The sequence below is a fragment of the Muscardinus avellanarius genome (assembly GCF_963383645.1).
Source record: "Muscardinus avellanarius genome assembly, chromosome: 16".
Lineage (NCBI taxonomy): Eukaryota > Metazoa > Chordata > Mammalia > Rodentia > Gliridae > Muscardinus > Muscardinus avellanarius.
The window spans coordinates 3075757-3096576 of NC_137802.1; the positions used below are offsets into that span (position 1 = coordinate 3075757).

Sequence of the window (20820 nt, forward strand, 5' to 3'; positions counted from 1 at the left end):
TCAGTACTGGTATTGAAACCCAGAGGCTTTCTTTTTACCTCCAAGACACACCCCCAGCTCTGTTTTTTATTCTTTATTTTGAAACCGGGTCTCGCTGAGTTGCCGAGGGCCTCACTGAGTAGCCGAGGCTGGCCGCGAACCGCGATCCTCCAGGTCTCAGCCTCCCGAGTGCTGGGATGACGAGCGTGCGCCGCCGCGCCCGGCTTGATTTTATTTTTTTCTTAGCTGGGGTGAAGCAGAGAGAAATAGAATCAGCGGCGGGAGTGTGTTTGAGAAATCCCCACGGGACCAAAAAGGCATAGAAACGTCACCACTCACACCCCTGCCACCTGCTAACTGCTGTGATCAAATGTCACATTTACATTCTGTCTTTTTTTAATCTCTCTCTCTCTCTCTCTCTCTCTCTCTCTCTCTCTCTCTCTCTCTCTCTCTTTTTTTTGTACTGGGAACTGAGTCCAGAGGTCCTCTGCCATTGAGCTACAATCCCAGCCCTTTTTTTTTTTTTTTTTTTTTCCTGGTACTGGGGCTGGAACCCAGGGGCATGCTACCTCCAACCTACTTCCCCAGCCCTATTTTTTATTCTTTATTTTGAAATAGGGTCTCACTGAGTTGCCGAGGGCCTCACTAAGTAGCTGAGGCTGGCCGCGAACCGCGATCCTCCCGTCTCAGCCTCCCGAATGCTGGGATGACAAGCGTGCGCCGCCACACCCGGCCTCTTGGCCCTTTTTAATACTTTATTTTGAGCTGAGCGCGGTGACGCACGCTTGTAATCCCTGTGCTTGGGAGGCTGAGACAGGAGGATCGCACAGGTTCGAAGCCAGCCTCAGCACGTAGTGAGGCCCTCAGCAACTTAGTAAGACCCTTTGTCCAAATAAAGTATAAAATAGAAGGCGGGGCGTGGTGGCGCACGCTTGTAATCCCCGCGCTTGGGAGGCTGAGACAGGAGGATCACACGGGTTCGAAGCCAGCCTCAGCTACTTAGTGAGGCTCTCAGCAACTCAGTGAGACCCTGTTTCCAAATAAAGTATAAAATAGGTCTGGGAGTATAGCCCGGAGGTAGAAAGCCCCTGGGTTCCACCACCAGTACCACAAAAAAAAAAGAAAGAAAAAAGAGAGAGAGAGAGAGAGAGAAGGAAGGAGGGAGGGAGGGAGGGAGGGAGGGAGAGAGAAAGAGAGAGAGAAAGAAAGAAAGAAAGAAGGAAGGAAGGAATGAATTGGCCCAGGCTCCTACTTCAGCACCAGAACTAACTAGCGACCATGGACCTGGTCTGGTCTTACTCCTAGTCTGTCCTGCACCCTGGGTCAGGGGGGCGCACGAGGCCCGTGTTTTGCCCCAGGGCGGCCCGGCTGGCTCTGCCCGCTGGCCTGGGGCAGCGGAGGCCGAGGCCAGAGGCCGGGCCTCCCTGAGCGCCTCCCCGGCCTCCGCAGCCTTGCTCTGCAGGCAGCGGGTCCTCGTGGAGCACAGCGCCCAGCTGCGCGGCCTCCGCTACGCCAGCGCCCTGCAGCGGGAGACCTCGGACTACCGCCGCGCGCTCACGCCCGCGCTGGAGACGCTGGTGAGCGGCCGGGACTGTCTGGGCCCCTGGGATGGGCCGGGGGAGGCGGTTTCAAAGTAAAGAATAAAAAGTAGGGCTGGGGGTGTAGCTCAGAGGTCGAAGGCCCTGGGTTCCGGGCCCAGTTGCTCAGGTACTGGGTGTAGCTCGGTGGTTGAGCGCGTGTTTAGCGGGCACAAGGCCCTGCGTTCCATCCCCAGCCTCAAAAGGACAACCAAATCTGTCCCGCAAGACGTGAACATGGACATTTATAGGAGCCTGATTTGTAGTAGACAAAAAATGCAAAAGTCGATGGATAGACACGGCGTGGTCCAGGCACACGCTGGAATATCACTCAGCCCTGAAAAGGAGGGAGGCTCCGACATACGACCCGACATGGATTGGCCTTGAAGACATCACGCTCAGTGCGAACCAGACGCAAAAGGCCACACGGTACGTGTGACCTGGTTTATTAACGGAGTTTTAGGAGGTCTCATCAATGGGCGTGAACTCACGTCACCTGTAACTTGCCTCGTCTGGACATCGTGTGGTTTTCCTGCCTGGCTTTCTCATCGAGGATGATGTCTGTGCATCGTTAAAGGCCGCCTGAAAAGCCTGTTCAGGGCTGAGTGATGTTCCGGCAGATGGAGAAACTACGCTTTGTGTATCTGTCCACTCATTATTTATTTATTTACTTATTTATTTATTTTTTTGTGGTACTGAGGGTGAAACCAACCCAGGGGCTTTTCTACCTCCGGGCTACACTCCCAGACCTATTTTATATATATTTTTGGAAACAGGGTCTCTTAAACCAGCGCGGCTGGCTTCGAACCTGCGCGATCCTCCTGTCTCCGCCTCCCAAGCGCGGGGATGGCAAGCGTGCGCCGCCACGCCCGGCTGCACTGTTTTTAAAATGAATGACTTCCGTACACCGCTTCCAGTTCACGGCTCTGTGAACTTTTTTCCGGCTCTGGGCCTCAGCATCTGCCGGTGTTGTTTCTGTTGTAGTTTATAAGTAGCTTCCGGGAGACGGAGTTAGAAGCCAGCTGCGTGGGCTGCACGGTGCTTGGCTACAGGTGAGTCAGGGGCCTTTTGATGGGTTAGAGGGACCTCGGTAGATATCTGGGAGATGGCTTCTGCGGGAACAATCTGGAAGGTTCTAGAAGGTTCCAGAAGAGTGTAGAAGATTCCAGAAGCATCTAGAAGGTTCTGGAAAGATTCCCACAGAGGGGAGCTCCTTCTTCTCCAAGGCCCTCTCCTCCTTCCCGTAGCGATGGGAACTCCAGTGTCCTCGTGCGTTTCCAGCTGCACTTTTTGCTGAGAGCCTTCCGGTCACTGAGCCTGGACCTGGAGGAGGAGCTGCTGCAGCTGGGCCTCCAGGCGAGGCTGGGGGAACATGGCGTCCCTGTGGCTGCCTATGGCACCATAGTGTGGGCTGAGCTCACGGGTGAGTGTGTGGTGGCCCGAGATACCGTCGGGGGGCTGGCGGGGGCACCCACGCAAGCAGTAGTCAACGTCAGGTTTTCAAAGGGGGTCGCGGTGGCGCACGCCTGTCATCCCAGGACTTGGGAGGCTGAGACGGGAGGATCGCGGTTCGCGGCCAGCCTCAGCTACTTAGTGAGGCCCTTTGCAACCCAGTGAGACCCTGTTTCAAAATAAAGAATAAAAAATAGGGCTGGGGGTGTAGATCGGAGGTCAAAAGCCCCTGGGTTCCATCCCCAGTACCGCAAAAACAAAACAAAACAAAACAAAACTCCCCTTTGTGGTCACCAGGTTTTCGTGACGACTTCTTACGTCAGCTAGTGTATCACAAAAGCAACCGTGGGCTGCAGGGTGGCCCCCTCTTGCTCCACGGCTCCCCCTTTCCACGGTCCCAGTCACCCCTGGTCAACTGTGGGCCCACAGATCAAGTGGAGAAATGCAGAAATAAAGCAAAGGGCCTGCTGCCCTGAGTAGTGTCATGAAATCCAACTGATTCCGCCGTCATACGGTGCAGTGGGTCCGCTCTGTATATGCTATCCCCCTGAACGACTCCGAGCCGCCATCTTGGTTTTTTTTTTGTTTGTTTGTTTTTGTTATTTGTACTGGGGATGGAACTCAGGGGCATTTTACCTCTGAGCTACACCCCCAGCCCTGTGTTTTATTCTTTATTTTGAAACAGGGTCTCACTGAGCTGCAAAGGGCCTAAGTAGCTGAGGCTGGCCGCGAACCGCGATCCTCCTGTCTCAGCCTCCCGAATGCTGGGATGACAAGCGTGCGCCACGCGCTGGGCCCTGTCTCGGTTTCTGGAGCATCTGTTGAGGTGTGGCGGAGCTTGTTGTCCTGGACTTCACAGTCCTTCCCCACCAGTCTGACCCTCTGGCCGGTGCCCGTGACCTTTAGCCCTGCGCTGGGCACCGGCTCTCTGCTGAGGACGCCGTCTCGGGGGCTGTTTCTCTCTCAGCGACCCCTCCTCTGTTTATTTTAGGAAGCCACAAGGGGCTGGACAGCGCCAGAGAGCTAAAATCAGGTAGGTTCCCACTCTCCGGCACCTTTTTTGGGGGTCTGTTTTTCTCCCCAGGCGGGTCCCCTGAGGCTCCCTCCGAGTGGACAGAGAATCGAGATTCCCTGCTGTCGTGGGCACCTCGCTCCTGAGGGAGGCAGATTATTTTATACCCGTGTGAGCAGAGAATCGGGAGGAGGCCCAGGGCCTGGTCCACGCTCAGCAGGACAGAGAAAATGTTTTTGGTCTGTTATTTGTTTATTTATTTGTGTGGCCCTGGGATGGAAGCCAGGGCCTTTATACCTCCAGGCTATGCTCCCAGACCTATTTTATATTTTATTTGAAACAAAGTCTCACTAAGTTGCTGAGAGCCTCACTAAGTAGCTGAGGCTGGCTTCGAACCCGCGCGATCCTCCTGTCTCAGCCTCCCAAGCGCGGGGATTACAAGAGTGAGCCACCACACCTGTTATTTATTAATTTAGTGGCACTGAAGATTGAACCTAGGGTTGCTCTACCAGTCAACTATACCCCTGACTCTTTTTACATTATTATTATTATTATTTATTATTATTATTACAGGGTCTCACAAGGTTGCTGAGAGTCTGACGAGGACTATCCTTGAGCCTGCAGTCCTCCTGCCTCAGCCTCCCAAGTACCGGGATAATAGACGTGTGCCACCATACCCAGCTTATTTATTTTGTATTGGGAATTGAACCCAAAGGACAGTCTTCCTCTGAGCACAATCCCAGACCTATTTTATTATTTATTTTAATTTAATTATCTAATTAATTTATTTATTTTTGTGGTGCTAGGGCTTGAACCCAGGGGCATTCTACCTCTGAGTGATACCCCCAGCCCTCCGTTTTATTCTTTATTTTGAAACAGGGCCTCACTAAAGTAGCCGAGGCTGGCCGCGAACCCCAATCCTTCTGTCTCAGCCTCCCAAGTACTGGGATTACAAGCGTGCCCCACCATGCCCGGCTTCCAAGAAAATAATTTAATAATTTGCTCTTCACAGAGAAGTGAAAGGCTAAGAGATATTCTCATGAACCTGAGGTTCTAGGTGGACCATCGTATATCAAAACCGCTTTTAAAAATAGAGCAAGCCGGGCGTGGTGGTGCACGCTTGTAGTCCCCGTGCTTGGGAGGTGGAGACTGGAGGATCGCGCTGGTTCGAAGCCAGCCGCGCTGGCTTAAGAGACCTTGTTTCCAAATAAAAATATAAAAAATAGGTCTGGGAGTGTAGCCCGGAGGTAGAAGGGCTTCCAGGAACCCCAGTACCACCAAAAAAAATATATACATATATATAGAGAGAGCAAGAGCAAGAGAAGCCGGGCGCGGTGGCGCACACATGTCATCCCAGCATTAGGAGGCTGAGACAGGAGGATCGCGGTTGGAGGACAGCCTCAGCTAAGTAGCAAGGCCCTTTGCAACTCTGTGAGACCCTGTTTCAAAATAAAAAGGACAAAATAGGGCAGGGGGTGCAGCTCGGAGGTAGAATGCCCCTGGGTTCCATCCTTAGTACGGCAAAAATAGAAAAAAAAATTAAAAAATGCGAAGTGAGGAACTTGCCTGTCCTCTGTCTTCAGGCCACTGTCCAGAAAACTCCTTCTCCTGCCGGGATGGCCAGTGTGTGCCCAAAATGAACCCGGAGTGCGATGACCGGCAGGACTGCGCCGACGGGTCTGACGAGGCGCGCTGCGGTAGGTCTGCGTCAGACCAAACGGAGAAAAGAAGCCGGGCTGAAAGGCTGGGCCAACCTGCAGGAGGCCTGGGCACCCCCAGCCTGCAGCCCTGTCCTGAGGGCGGGGCGCCCCCAAGCCGAGCAGAGGAAATCCTGTAGGAGCAGACAGCTTACCCCACTCCCAGCGATTTTAGCCCATGCAATAAGATAAGAACAGAATTTTAGTTTTTTTTTTTGTGTGGGTCTGGGGATGGAACCCAGGGGCATTCTACCTCCGAGCTACACTCCCAGCCCTATTTTTTATTCTTTATTTTTGAAACGGGGTCTCACTGAGTTGCAGAGAGCCTCACTCAGTAGCTGAGGCTGGCCGCGAACCGCGATCCTCCCGGCTCAGCCTCCCAACTGGGGTGACAAGCGTGCGCCCCACACTTGGCAATTTATGAGATTTTACTCTCTGGGTCTTTCGAGACAACACAGTCTGATTCGGTTGACTGAGGCCCTCTAGTGGCCATGTTTGAGAAGTGCAGTCAAATTTGGGCCGCTGAGACCCATGTATACGTGTGGGCTACATACATGTGCACGCATGTGTCTCTGTGAGCATATGTGTCATTGCACAAATGAGGGAGGGGCAGGACTTCACGCCTACTCAAGAAACACAGATATCCAGGCAGGGTGCTTCACACGGGTAATCCCAGTTCTTGAGAGACAGGAGGATTGCAGGTTTAAGGCCGGCCTCAGCAACGTAGTGAGGCCCCCAGGAGTCTAGCGAAACCCTGTTCCAAAATAAAAACTAAAAAGGACTGGGCGTGCAGCGTAGAGGTAGACGCTTTCTGGGTTCCATCCCCAGTACAAAAAAAAAAAGGAAATTTAATAAGGAGGATAAGAGATATATATGTATATATTTGCATTTTTTTTTTTTTTTTTTGGACTGGGGATGGAACTCAGGGGCATTCTAACTCCAGGCTAAACTCTCAGCCCTATTTTTTTTTCCAATACTGGGGATTGAACCCAGGGGCATTCTTCCTCCGAGCTGCACCCCTATCCTTATTTTTTATTCTTTATTTTGAAACCGGGTCTCAATAAGTTGCAGAGGGCCTCACTAAGTAGCTGAGGCTGTCTGCGAACCGCGATCCTCCAGCCTCAGCCTCCCAAGTACTGGGGTAACAGATGTGGGCCACCACGCCTGGCTCAAACGTGAATATTTCTTTTTTTTTTTTTGTGGGTCTGGGGATGGAACCCAGGGGCATTCGACCTTGAGCTATACCCCCTGCCCTATTTTTTATTCTTTATTTGGAAACCGGGTCTCACTGAGTTGCAGAGGGCCTCACTAAGTAGCTGAGGCTGGCCGCAAACCAATCCTCCTGTCTCAGCCTCCCGAGTGCTAGCATTACAAGCGTGCGCCCCCACGCCCGGCTATGGATATTTCTATTTTTTTTTTTTTTTTTTTTTTTTTTTTTGCGGGTCTGGGGATGGAACCCAGGGGCATTTGACCTCCGAGCTCCACCCCCTGCCCTATTTTTTTTTATTCTTTATTTTGAAACCGGGTCTCACTGAGTTGCAGAGGGCCTCACTAAGTAGCCGAGGCTGTCCGCGAACCGCGATCCTCCAGGTCTCAGCCTCCCAAATGCTGGGATGACGAGCGTACGCCACCTCGCCCGGCTTGGCTATGGATATTTCAAAAGCTGTCATCTTGTTCTTTGAGTCTATATGTCACTTCTCATTTGTCTGCATTGCTGGGGACCAGAAGCGTTCGAGACTTGGGATTCTTTTTCAGGTTTTGTGATACAGGCCAATAGGTAGTGAGCTATCTCAGGCACGGCGACAGGTCTACAGAGCTGGAGACCCCGAAGGAGCAGCGGGAGCTGCGAGGGGGCGCCTGAGCGCCCTAAGCTGGGGCGCAGGGGCGCAGGCCCTGCCCGGCACCGACTGGCGACCCGTGTCTTGCAGGCTGCGGGCTGCGGCCAGCCTGGAGCGCGGCGGGCAGGATCGTGGGGGGCACGGACGCCGCCCCCGGGGAGTTTCCCTGGCAAGTGAGTCTGAGGGAGAACACGGAACACTTCTGCGGGGCCACCGTGGTGGGCGCCAGGTGGCTGGTGTCTGCGGCGCACTGCTTCAGCGAGTAAGCCCTTCTGCCACCGCGTCCTCCCTCCTCCCTCTCTCTCTCTCTCTCTCTCTCTCTCTCTCTCTCTGTTCACCCCCCTTCCCTCCCTCCCTATTTTATCTTTTTGTGGCACTGGGGATTAAACCCAGAGCCATAATAACCTCCAAACTCCACCCTCCGTCCTATCTTTTTTTTTTGGGGGGAGGAGGGTTTGGTGGTACTGGGAATGGAACCCAGAGGCTTTCTACCTCCGGGATATACTTCCAGACCTATTTTCTATTTTATTTGGAAACAGGGTCTCACTAAGTTGCTGAGAGCCTCACTAAGTAGCTGAGGCTGGCTTCGAACCTGCGATCCTCCTGTCTCCGCCTCCCAAGCGCGGGGATGACAAGCGTGCGCCACCACGCCCGGCTTTCTCTATTTTTTTTTGAAACAGGGTCTCGCTAGGTTGTTGAGGGCCTCACTCCTTTGCTGAAGCTCAGCCTCCCAAGCACTAGAATTACAAGTCTGTGTTACCACGCCAGGCTTTTTTTTTTTTTTTTTTTTTTTCAGGACTGGGGATGGAACCCAGAGGCATCTACCTCGGAGTTACACCCCCAGCCCTATTTTTTAGTCTCTATTTTTTGTTATTATTATTATTTTTGGTGGTACTGGGGTTCCTGGAAGCCCTTTTACCTCCGGGCTACACTCCCAGACCTATTTTTACATTTTTATTTGGAAACAGGGTCTCCTAAGCCAGCACGCGCAGCTGGCTTCAAACCTGCGCGATCCTCCTGTCTCCGCCTCCCAAGTGCGGGGATGACAAGCGTGCGCCACCACGCCCGGCTTTAGTCTTTATTTTGAAACAGGGTCTCACTGAGTTGCAGAGGGCCTCGCTAAGTAGCTGAGGCTCCCTGCTAACTGCAGTCCTCCGGTCTCAGCCTCCTGAATGCTGGGATGACAAGCTTGCACCACCACGCCCGGCCTTTATACTCTATTTTTTTTTTTTTTTGGTGGTACTGGGGGTGGAACCCAGGGGCTTTCTACCTCCGGGCTATACTCCCAGACCTATTTTCTATTTTTTTTGGAAACAGGGTCTCACTAAGTTGCTGAGAGCCTCACTACGCAGCTGAGGCTGGCTTCAAACCCGTGCGATCCTCCTGTCGCAGCCTCCCAAGTGCTGGGATTCTGGGCGTGCCCTGCCATGCCGCCCAGCACTCCTAAACTGTACCTGTAATGGTCTAAATCGTAACCGCCCCACCCCGGGACCCCCCTCAACTCAGAGCCAGGGGAACGCGTGGCCCTTTCCGGTGGGCTCAGGGCCCGGCTCTGCCCCCGTAGGTTCCAGGACCCGACGGAGTGGGTGGCTTTGGCCGGGACCACGCAGCTCAGCGGCTCCGAGGCCAGCACCGTGCAGGCCCGGGTGGTCCAGATCAGCAAACACCCCTTCTACAACTCGGACACGGCGGACTTCGATGTGGCGGTGCTGGAGCTGGCCAGCCCTCTGCCCTTCGGCAAGAACATCCAGCCCGCCTGCCTCCCGGCCGCCAGCCACGTCTTCCCACCCGGCAAGAAGTGTCTCATCTCCGGCTGGGGCTACCTCAAGGAGGACTTCCGTAAGCCTCGCCCTCGCGTCCCCTCGGAGAGCCGCGGGCTCCGGGCCTTACTACTGGAGGAGTCTCGTCTCTATTTGTCAAAGCCATCGCTGGCTGACTTTTCATTTATTTATTTATTTATTATTTTTTAAAATTGGGGATGGAACCCAGGGGTATTTTACCTCCAAGCTGCACCCCAGCCCTATTTATTTATTTATTTATTTATTTATTTATTTATTTATTATTTTTGCAGTACTGGGGATGGAACCCAGTGGCATTCTACCTCTGAGCTACACCCTCAGCTTTATTTAAATTTTTTTTTTTTTTTTTTTTGGTGGGTCTGGAGATGGAACCCAGGGGCATTCGACTCTGAGCTACACCCCCTGCTCTATTTTTTATTCTTTATTTTGAAACAGGGTCTCACTAAGTTACGGAGGGCCTCACTAAGTAGCTGAGGCTGTCCATGAGCCGCGATCCTCCGGTCTCAGCCTCCTGAATGCTGGGATTACAAGTGTGTGCCACCATGCCTGGCTTTTATTTTATGTATTTATTTGTTTGTTTGTTTATCGCACTGGGGATGGAACCCAGGGACATTGTACTTCCCAGCCACACCTCCAGCCCTATTTTTTATTCTTTTTTTTTGTGTGTGTGTATGGTACTGGGGGTAGAACCCAGGGGCTTTCTACCTCTGGGCTATACTCCCAGACCCTTTTTTTTTTTTTTAATTTGGAAACAGGGTCTCACTAAGTTGCTGAGAGCCTCACTAAGTAGCTGAGGCTGGCTTCGAACCGGTGCGACCCTCCTGTCTCAGCCTCCCAAGCACGGGAATTACAAGTGTGCGTCACCGTGCTGAGCTTTTTATCCTTTATTTTGAAACAGGGTCTCACTGAGCTGCAGAGGGCCTCACTAAGTAGCTGAGGCTGGCCACGGACCTCCATCCTCCTGTCTCAGCCTCCCGAATGCTGGGATGGTGAGCATGCGCCACCGCCCCGGCTCCTTTGGCTGGTCTCCGGGGTGGTGTCAGCCAGGCCCGCGGCTGGGGAAGCGGAGGCGAGGACGGGGGTTCCGCGGGCTCCAGAGTGGCTGCCAGGGCGGCCCCAGCCCCCCACTTGCTTCCTCTTTCCCGTCGGGGCAGTGGTCAAGCCGGAAGTGCTGCAGAAGGCCACGGTGGAGCTGCTGGACCAGGCCCTGTGCGCTGAGCTGTATGGACACTCGCTCACGGACAGGATGATGTGCGCGGGCTACCTGGCCGGGAAGGTGGACTCCTGCCAGGTGCGTCTCTGCTTTCTCCATGTCGCCCCGCCCTGGCCCCCAGGACAGAGCGCCAAGGGCCAGGAGCTTCAGGGGCCGCCGCAGATCCCTTCTGCCGGCGTCAGAGTCTCTTTTTTGGGGGGATTAGTGGGAGTCCCAAGGATGGAACCCAGGGGCCATCTACCTCCAAGCTACCCCCAGCCCAATTTTTATATTTATTTACTCATTTATTTATTGCGGTACTGGGGATGGAACCCAGGGGTATTCTACCTCCGAGCTACATCCCAGTTCTATTTTTTATCCTTCATTTTGATACAGGGTCTCTCTGAATTGTAAAGGGCCTCAGTAAGTAGCCGAGGCTTTCTGCGAACCGCGATCCTCCTGTCTCAGCCTCCCAAGTATTGGGATTACAATTGTGCGCCACCACGCCTGGCTCCCCCAGCCCTATTTTTTATTCTTTGTTTTGAAACAGGGTCTCACTACGTTTCATAGGGCCTCACTAAGTTGCTGAGGCTGGCCATAAACTTGTGATCCTCCTGTCTCAGCCTCCCAATTACTGGAGTTACAAGCCTCTGCCACCACGCCTGTCTATGAGATCTTGTTTCAGGATAAAGAATTTAACCGCCATCTTGCAACCCACTAAGATGTATGAATACCACGCACCAATAAAATAAATTTTTTTTTTTTGTGGTACTGGGGTTCCTGGAAGCCCTTCTACCTCCGGGCTACACTCCCAGACCTATTTTTACATTTTTATTTGGAAACAGGGTCTCCTAAGCCAGTGCGTGCGGCTGGCTTCGAACCTGCGCGATCCTCCTGTCTCTGCCTCCCAAGTGCGGGGATTACAAGCGTGCGGCCACCATGCCCAGCTGACCTATTTTATATTTTTATTTGGAAACAAGGTCTCCTAAGCCAGCGCGCGCGGCTGGCTTTGAACCTGAGCGATCCTCCTGTCTCTGCCTCCCAAGCGCGGGGATTACAAGCCCGGCACCCATAAAATAAATTAAAAAAAAAAGAATTTAAAATAGGGCTGGAGGTGTAGCTCAGAGGTAGAATTCCCTTGGGTTCAAATCCCTGGGACCACAAATAAATAAATAAAAATAAAAACAGGATCCGGCTAAGTTGCCAAGGGTCTCACTAAGTAGATGAGGCTGGCCGCGAACCCAGATCCTCCTGTCTCAGCCTCCCAAATATGGGATGACAAGTGTGCGCCACCAGGCCGTTCTGGGTCAGGTTTTAGACTGCGAGTAGTGGGCCTGAAAGCGATCTTACGGATTCCATAGTCCAACTGTCCGGTTGGTTTTCTGTCTCCACAGGAGAGGAAACTGGGGTCCTGAGTTGGATAGCGGCCTCCCTTTGAGGTCTTGGGGCGAGGTCGCGAGTCAGTTCCTGGGTCTGGCTTTTGTGCCGGCTGCTGGGGGGAGCCCCGGTCCACGCTGAGGGTGTGCTCTGCTCCCTAGGGTGACTCGGGTGGCCCCCTGGTCTGCCAGGAGCCCTCTGGAAGGTTCTTTCTGGCCGGCATTGTGAGCTGGGGGATTGGCTGCGCAGAAGCCCGGCGTCCAGGGGTCTATGCCCGAGTCACCAGGCTGCGGGACTGGATCCTAGAGGTGACCACGGCGTCAAGCGAGCCCCCTGCCACCCCCAGCACCGCCTGGCTCACCAGCCCCGAGAGCCCCGCGCCCCACACCCCCGCTCGGCCCACGCTGGTCCCCAGCACTGCTCCCCTGGATGCAGGCACCCCTCCAAGCCTGCAAGGTATTTTCCTGGTGGCTGGGTGCAGGAGCAGATTGATTGGTAGTGGCTTTTGAAAGCACTCACTGAGAAAGGGATTGGTCATCGACTATTGATGCCTGCCATGAGTGCAGGTGGATCTTCAATTTCGTGTGTGTGTGTGTGTGTGTGTGTGTGTGTGTGTGTGTGTGTGAGATATGCTGGGGATGGAACCTGGGGGCATTCTCCCTTCCAACTACTCCCCCAGCCCTATTTTTTATTCTTTTATTTTTGAAACATGGTCTAAGTTGCAGAGGGCCTAAGTAGCTGAGGCTGTACGCGAACCTGCGATCCTCCTGTCTCAGCCTCCCCAGGTACTAGGATTACAAGCGCGCACCACCACACCCGGCAACACCAGGCCTGGCTCCTTATCATCCCTTTTTATCTTTAGTTCTTTCTTTCTTTGTTTTGTGGTACTGGGGGTTGAGTTTAGGAGCAGTCTTCCTTTGAGATACACCCCCAGGCCCTTCTTTTTTGCAGTACTGGAGATGGAACCCAGGGCATTTACCTCCCAGCGACACCCCAGCCCTATTTTTTATTTATTTTGAAACAGGGTCTCACTGGGTTGCTGAGGGCCTCACTAAGTAGCTGAGGCTGTCTGTGAACCGCCATCCTCTGGTCTCAGCCTCCCGAGTGCTGGGATGACAAGCGCGCGCCATCACGCCCGGCTTTTATTCTTTATTATGAAACAGGGTCTCAAGCCCGGCCACCCCTAATCCACTAACACCCCGCACCTGCTGACCCATGCAGTAAGGAGACCCTGGAGGCCGCCCTGGCTCCATGCAGCAGGGCCGGGTTGGAACCAGGCGCTGAGCTGCGTCCCGGCCGGGAGACCCTCTGACGCCCCTCCCTCCCTCTGCCTCCCCTCAGAGTGCGGGGCCAGGCCCGCGATGGAGAAGCCCACCCGCATCGTGGGCGGCTTCGGCGCCGTGTCCGGGGAGGTGCCCTGGCAGGCCAGCCTGAAGGAAGGCTCCAGGCACTTCTGCGGGGCCACCGTGGTGGGCGACCGCTGGCTGCTGTCCGCCGCCCACTGCTTCAACCAGTAAGCCCCCCGAGGCTGTCGCCCCGCACTGGGCCCGCGGGTATTCAGGACTCGAACCTGCGATCCTCCGGCCTCAGCCTCCCCCAGTGCATGCCGGTGTGCGGGGCTCCCCCCGCGTCCCCTCTGGGTCGGACCAGGCGTCGGATGGGCCCAGAGGATTGTGGTCCCAGGTCTTGGGAGGCTGAGAGCGGAGGGTCGGGGGTTCGAGGACAGCCTCATCAAGTAGCTAGCCTCTCATCAACCTATTTCCAAATAAGAGTCAAATAGGGCTGGGCGTGTAGCTCGAGGTAGGAGCCCCCTGGGTTTAGTTCCCACGAGCCCCCGCAAGAGGAGACCGAGGGGTCCGCGCTTCTGGAGGACATGCGAGACCCAAGCAGGGCAGCGGACCGGGGCTCCTTCCCCTGGCTGGACCCAGGCAGCGACGGCGGGGGGCACTGGGCAGCCACGCGCGCCCCCCTCCCGAAGCCCCTCCCCCTCCTGGGCCTCCCTCCTTGTGAGCTCCTCCCCCTCGCTAGCCCCTCCCCCTCCAGGGACCCACCCCTCCCGCCGTCCCTCCCTCCGCTAGGGGCTCCTCCCTCTCCCCAAGCCCCTCCCTCCGCTAGGGGCCCCACCCTCTTCCCCAAGCCCCTCCCTCCATAAGGGCCCCCCTCTTCCCCAAGCCCCTCCCTCCGCTAGGGGCCCCACATTCTTCCCCAAGCCCCTCCCTCTGCTAGGGCTCCTCCCTCTTCCCCAAGCCCCTCCCTCCGCTAGGGGCTCCTCCCTCTTCCCCAAGCCCCTCCCTCCGCTAGGGGCCCCACCCTCTTCCCCAAGCCCCTCCCTCCATAAGGGCCCCCCTCTTCCCCAAGCCCCTCCCTCCGCTAGGGGCTCCTCCCTCTTCCCCAAGCCCCTCCCTCCACTAGGGGCTCCACCCTCTTCCCCAAGCCCCTCCCTCCGCTAGGGGCCCCACATTCTTCCCCAAGCCCCTCCCTCTGCTAGGGCTCCTCCCTCTTCCCCAAGCCCCTCCCTCCGCTAGGGGCTCCTCCCTCTTCCCCAAGCCCCTCCCTCCGCTAGGGGCTCCACCCTCTTCCCCAAGCCCCTCCCTCCGCTAGGGGCTCCTCCCTCTTCCCCAAGCCCCTCCCTCTGCTAGGGCTCCTCCCTCTTCCCCAAGCCCCTCCCTCCGCTAGGGGCTCCACCCTCTTCCCCAAGCCCCTCCCTCCGCTAGGGGCTCCTCCCTCTTCCCCAAGCCCCTCCCTCCGCTAGGGGCTCCACCCTCTTCCCCAAGCCCCTCCCTCCGCTAGGGGCTCCACCCTCTTCCCCAAGCCCCTCCCTCCGCTAGGGGCTCCTCCCTCTTCCCCAAGCCCCTCCCTCCGCTAGGGGCTCCTCCCTCTTCCCCAAGCCCCTCCCTCCGCTAGGGGCTCCACCCTCTTCCCCAAGCCCCTCCCTTCGCTAGGGGCTCCTCCCTCTTCCCCAAGCCCCTCCCTCTGCTAGGGCTCCTCCCTCTTCCCCAAGCCCCTCCCTCCGATAGGGGCTCCTCCCTCTTCCCCAAGCCCCTCCCTCCGCTAGGGGCTCCTCCCTCCCTCCTCTAAGGGTTCCTCCCCCCTCTCGGGTCCCTCCTCCGTCCCCCAGCCCTCCTCCTCTAGGGGTCCCCGCTCTGCGGCCCTCCCTCCTCTGGGGGTCCCGCTCCCCCCCGCCGGGCGGGGTCTGAGGCCGCTGTCCCGCAGCACCCGGGCGGAGCGCGTGCAGGCCCAGCTGGGCACCGCGTCCCTGCAGGGCGCGGGCGGGAGCCCCGTGAAGCTCGGGCTGCGCAGGGTGGCGCTGCACCCCCGCTACAACCCCGGCAACCTGGACTTCGACGTGGCGGTGCTGGAGCTGGCGCGGCCCCTGGTCTTCGGCCAGTACATCCAGCCCGTGTGCCTGCCCCTGGCCATCCAGAAGTTCCCGGTGGGCCGCAAGTGCGTGATCTCGGGCTGGGGCAGCACGCGCGAAGGCAACGGTGAGCCGGCCCGCGGCCTGGCCGTGCCAATAAAGCTTTATTGGCATCGCCCGCCCGTTCACTGGCGGGTCGTCCACCCTTTGGGTGGTGCCGCACACTGGCCCGGGGATCCGAAAATACTCCCCGGCCTCGCTCTAGCCTCCAGGCCCCTCCCCAAGAACGAGAGCGTCCTGGGAGACCCCAGGGACGCCCCCTCCCCGGTCCTGGGGACCACGGCGAGGCCCCGCTGAGCGGCTCTCCGGCCCCGCAGCCACCAAGCCCGACATTCTGCAGAAGGCGTCGGTGGGCATCATAGACCAGAAGGCCTGCAGCGTCCTGTACAACTTCTCGCTCACCGACCGCATGCTGTGCGCGGGCTTCCTGGAGGGCAGAGTGGACTCCTGCCAGGTGGGCGGGCGGGGCGGGCCCGGGACCTGGGCCGGGGAGGAGGGCGCATGCGCGCGGGGGGGGGCTGCGCTCGGGCCCGCGAGCTCCAGCTGGACCCGCCTGGGGGCCCCCCCAGCACCGCCAGGGCCTCAGAGCTGCGAGAGGCTGCTCTGGCCGTCTTTGGAAAATAGGACTTCTTCCTCTATGAATTTCTGAGCTTTTAGGGCCATATGGTACAGTGAAAAAAATTTTTTTTTTTTTTTTTTTTTTTTTTTTTTTTTTGGCGGAGGAACTGAGGATTGAACCCAGAAGCATTCTACCTCTGAGTTACATCACCTTTTTTTTTTTTGGTGGTACTGGGGGTGGAACCCAGGGGCTTTTCTACATTCAGGCTGTACTCCCAGACCTATTTTATTATTTATTTTTTTGGTGGTACTGGGGGTGGAACCCAGAGGGTTTCTACCTCCGGGCTATACTCCCAGACCTGTTTTATACTTTATTTGGAAACAGGGTCTCACTAAGTAGCTGAGGCTGGCCTGAAGCTGAGATCCTCCAGTCTCAGTCTCTCAAGTACTGGGATTGCAGGCTATAGGATAGCGCTACCATTCCTGGCTGTGTGTGTGTGTGTGTGTGTGTGTGTGTGTGTGTGTGTGTGTATCTGTCTGTCTGTCTCAGGACTGAACCTAGGGGACATTCTACTTCTGAATTACATCCAGTGTTTTAAACTAGGAATGGACCCCAGGAGCTTTGTACCTTCACCTATACCCTCAGCCCTATATATATACTTTTTCTTCTGTACTTGGGATGGAACCCAGGGGCATTCTACCTCCAAGCTTCATCCCCAGCCTTATTTTTTATTCTTTATTTTGAAATAGGTCTCATTGAGTTGCAAAGGGCCTCACTCAGTAGTGAGGCTGGCCACGAACCTGCAATCCTCTTGTCCAGGCCTCCCTGGACAAGTACTGGGATGACAAGCGCGTGCCACCGCGCCCAGCTTGGCTTTATATTTTTCTTCTGGAGTTTTCTGCATTTTATTTTCGGAAAACAAAATTAAAAACTGGGTATGATGGTGTCTGCTTGTCATCCCAGTACTTGGGAGGCTGAGACAGGAGAATTGCATGTTCAAAGCCAGCCTCGACAACTTAGTAAATAAATAAACAAATAAGAAATACAGCTGAGAGGTAGAACACCCCTGGGTTCAATCCCCAGGACCACAACCAAAACAAAGCAAGTGTCTCAGAGGTCAGAGAGGGTCAGCAGCCAGCTTGAGGCCACAGCCTGGCCTGGGTCTGAAGCCAGATCTCCCAACCTGAGGCCCAGCCCTTGGGCTTCTCGAGCTGGCCTTTCAGGGGGGGCCTGGACGGTCCTTCTCTTTCAGGGCGACTCAGGGGGACCCCTGGCTTGTGAGGAGACCCCCGGCGTGTTCTACCTGGCGGGGATCGTGAGCTGGGGGATTGGCTGCGCACAGGCTAAGAAACCCGGTGTATACACGCGCATCACCAGGCTGAAGGGCTGGATTCTGGCCACCATGTCCTCAGGCCCCCTCCCCATGTCTCCCCCCTCGACCGTGAGGACGCCAGTCACCAGCAGCCACCCCCCGTCGACGGCAGCTGGCCTCACGGCCCTGGGGGTCACCACCAGCAGAGCCCCCGGCCCTGAGGCCACCAGCGGGGTGACCACCCAACCTGCCAACTCGACTGTATACACCACGGGCACCAGCGCCCGGGGACACACGCCACCTGCGGACGCCCCCGAGACCACGACCCGCTCCCAACAACCAGGTACCGAGAGGTGTGCGGAGGAGGGCGGTGGCGGGCTCCCGTGTGGGGCTGCCTGGGCTGAGTAACGGATACTACCCACTTGTGGCAAAGACCCTCTCAAGCCTGGCGTGGTGGCACACGATTGCACTCCCAGCATTTGGGAGGCTGAGACAGGAGGCTCAAGGTTCGCGAACAGTCTCAGCTACTTAGCAAGGCTTTTTACAACTCAGTGAGATCCTGTTTAAAAAAAAAACAAAAAGACTAAAAAATAGGGCTGGAGGTGTAGATCGGAGGTAGAATGCCCCTGGGTTCCATCCCAGTACCACGCACACACAGATATGCATAAGCAGAACTGGGCTTAGTGGCGCACACCCGTCATCTCTGTACTTGGAAGCCTGAGAGAGGAGGATGCAGGTTCAAGGCCACCCTCAGCAATTTAGCGAGACCCTCAGTAACTTATCAAGACCTTGTTTCAAAATAAAAGAGAGCTTAGCCAGATGTGGTGGCGCACACTTGTAATCCCCATGCTTGGGAGGCTGAGACAGGAGGATTGCACAGGTTCGAAGCCAGCCTCCGCTGCTTAGTGAGGCTCTCAGCAACTTAGTGAGACCGTTTCCAAATAAAAATAAAATAGGTCTGGGAGTATAGCCCGGAGGTAGAAAAGGTTCCACCCCAGTACCACACACAAAAAAATAAATAAAAGAAAAAATAAAAGAAAGCTGGGGGGAGGGTATGGCTCAGAGGTAGAGTACCCCTGGGCTCAATCCTCAGCACCAGAAAAGAAAGAAAAAGTGTCGGCCTGAGACACTTTTTTCTTGTGAACTCTAAGCTGGCCTGCCTGAGTGTTTACCTTTATAGTAACCATAGCCAGAACCAGGCATGGTGACACACACTTGTAATCCCAGCATTCAGAAGGCTGGGACAGAAGAATCCAGGTTCACAGACAGCCTCAGCTACTTAGGCCCTGTGCAACTTAGTGAGACCCTGTCTCAAAATAAAGAATAAAAAGTAGGGCTGGGGGTGTATCTCAGAGGTAGAATGTCCCTGGGTTCCATTCCCAGTACTCAAAACAAAACAAAACACAGTGCTTGGAGAAGAGGCTGGTGTTGTGGTCCAGGCAGCCCGGGGATTCCAACTGCTGCCCTGGTGGGGAACCTGGCAGCCCCCTCTCTGCTGGGTAGGGATGCCAAGTCCTTTCCTCCCTTTCTCCCCAAGTATTTGCTGGGGCGGGACAGGAGGGCAGGGGGGCGTGCCAGCAACGCCTTGTTCTCCCTCTCACAGGCTTGCCGTGTATGGGATGGGCGCAGGGAGCCTCAGAGCAGGCCCCGTGTGTGCCAAGGCCCTGGGGCAGGGGGGGCTGGGCTCCTGGAGAGGTGTTGGCCGTGGAGGGCACATGGTCTGGCCTCTCCAGGAGGAGGCGCTGTCTCACAGCCAAGGCGAAGGAAATTTGCCGTGTTTCCTAAGTAAGTTGAGAACAGTCAGGGGCTCTGCAGGGCCCTCGGAGGCTGAGCGTCCCCCGCCTGTCCCCGCAGGCTGCGGCCTGGCGCCCGCGCTGGCGCTGGCCAGGATCGTGGGCGGCAGCGCGGCGGGCCGGGGCGAGTGGCCGTGGCAGGTGAGCCTGTGGCTGCGGCGCCGGGAGCACCGCTGCGGGGCCGTGCTGGTGGCCGAGAGGTGGCTGCTGTCGGCGGCCCACTGCTTCGACGTGTGAGTCCGCGGCCGCCCTCCCCTCCCTCCCCCTTGGCTGCGGCCCTGGGGGGCGCCGCGTAGGGAGCCTGTTCCCCAGCAGGGCGCGCAAGAGGGTGGCCAGGTAAGGGTCGCCGCGCACCTGCGGAGCCCGGCGGGGCGGGCACCCCACAGCCACCGACCCCGCATTCGGTCAGAGAACCATTAGGGGGAGGTCGGCCCGCTGGTGGGATCACCGGTTGAGCGCATTCCGGGCTCCCCTAAGAGGAAGGGTCGGCTCTGTCCTATTAAGACGGGCAAAGCCGGGCGTGGGGGCGCGCCCATGTCACCCCAGCATTCGGGAGGCTGAGACCGGAGGATCGCGGTTCGCCGACAGCCTCAGCTACTTAGCGAGGCCCTCTGCAACTCAGTGAGACCCGGTTTCAAAATAAAGAATAAAAAATAGGGCAGGGGGTGGAGCTTGGAGGTCAAATGCCTCTGGGCTCCATCCCCAGACCCACACAAAAAAACAAACTAAAAAATAGGGCTGGGGGTGTCGCTCGAGGGTAGAATGCCCCGGGGTTCCATCCCTAGTATCACCCCCCAAAAAAAAAAAAAGATGGCAGGGCCGTGTGGGGACACGCCTGTGCCCGCAGCTACGGGGACCCCAAGCAGTGGGCCGCCTTCCTGGGCACGCCGTTCCTGGGCGGCGCCGAGGGCCAGCTGGAGCGCGTGGCGCGCATCTTCAAGCACCCCTTCTACAACCCGTACACGCTCGACTACGACGTGGCGCTGCTGGAGCTGGCGGGGCCCGTGCGCCGCGGCCTGGGGCGGCCCATCTGCCTGCCCGAGCCCGCGCGGCCCCCCGACGGCGCGCGCTGCGTCATCACCGGCTGGGGCTCGGTGCGCGAGGGAGGTAGGCGCGGCGGCCGGGCGGGGGCGGGCCGGGGCTGCGGCCGGGCCCACCGCCTCGCGTCCCGCAGGCTCCATGGCCGGCCAGCTGCAGAAGGCCGCCGTGCGGCTCCTGAGCGAGCAGACCTGCCGCCGCTTCTACCCGGTGCAGATCAGCAGCCGCATGCTGTGCGCCGGCTTCCCGCAGGGCGGCGTGGACAGCTGCTCCGTGAGTGGCCTCCGAGCGGGGGGCGCGGGGCCCCTTCCCCGGGGAAGACACCGGGGCCGCGACCCCAGAACTCGGGAGGTGGAGTAGCAGCAGATCCAAAGCCAGCCCTGCAACTCAGCAAGGCCCAAAGGGCTGGCGGTGTCGCCCGGAGGTAGAGTGCCCTTGGGTTCCATCCCGGGCACCGCCCCAAGCCCCACCGAACTCCAGGGGAAGCGGCTCCCTCGGGTCACCCCGGGCTGCCTCTGAGCGTCCTTTGGCCCTCTGCCCCCCGCAGGGTGACGCCGGGGGCCCCCTGGCCTGCAGGGAGTCCTCTGGCCGCTGGGTGCTAACTGGAGTCACCAGTTGGGGCTACGGCTGCGGCCGGCCTCATTTCCCAGGTGTCTACACTCGCGTGGCTGCGGTGCGAGGCTGGATCAGACAAAATATCCAAGAGTGAGCCTGCGCGGCCGCAGGCGTGGACTGGACGTGGGCGGGGGCCGAGGGATGGGCCAGCTGTGTTTTGTT

The 20820-nt window shown here is 57.2% G+C and overlaps 1 protein-coding gene across 1 annotated transcript; it reads left to right on the top strand.

Moving 5' to 3' along the window:
* Nucleotides 1–5558: 5558 nt before the first annotated feature.
* On the top strand, nt 5559–20752 carry TMPRSS9 (transmembrane serine protease 9; the record flags this gene model as incomplete). Its single annotated transcript, XM_080712778.1, has 13 exons — nt 5559–5717; nt 7646–7817; nt 9120–9394; nt 10509–10645; nt 12085–12379; nt 13265–13436; nt 15137–15408; nt 15659–15795; nt 17153–17555; nt 19067–19238; nt 19853–20112; nt 20180–20316; nt 20591–20752. The coding sequence occupies exons 1-13, from the start codon at nt 5567–5569 to the stop codon at nt 20750–20752; spliced, it is 2745 nt and encodes a 914-aa protein (XP_080568904.1). The 5' UTR covers nt 5559–5566.
* Between the last annotated feature and the right edge of the window lie 68 nt (nt 20753–20820).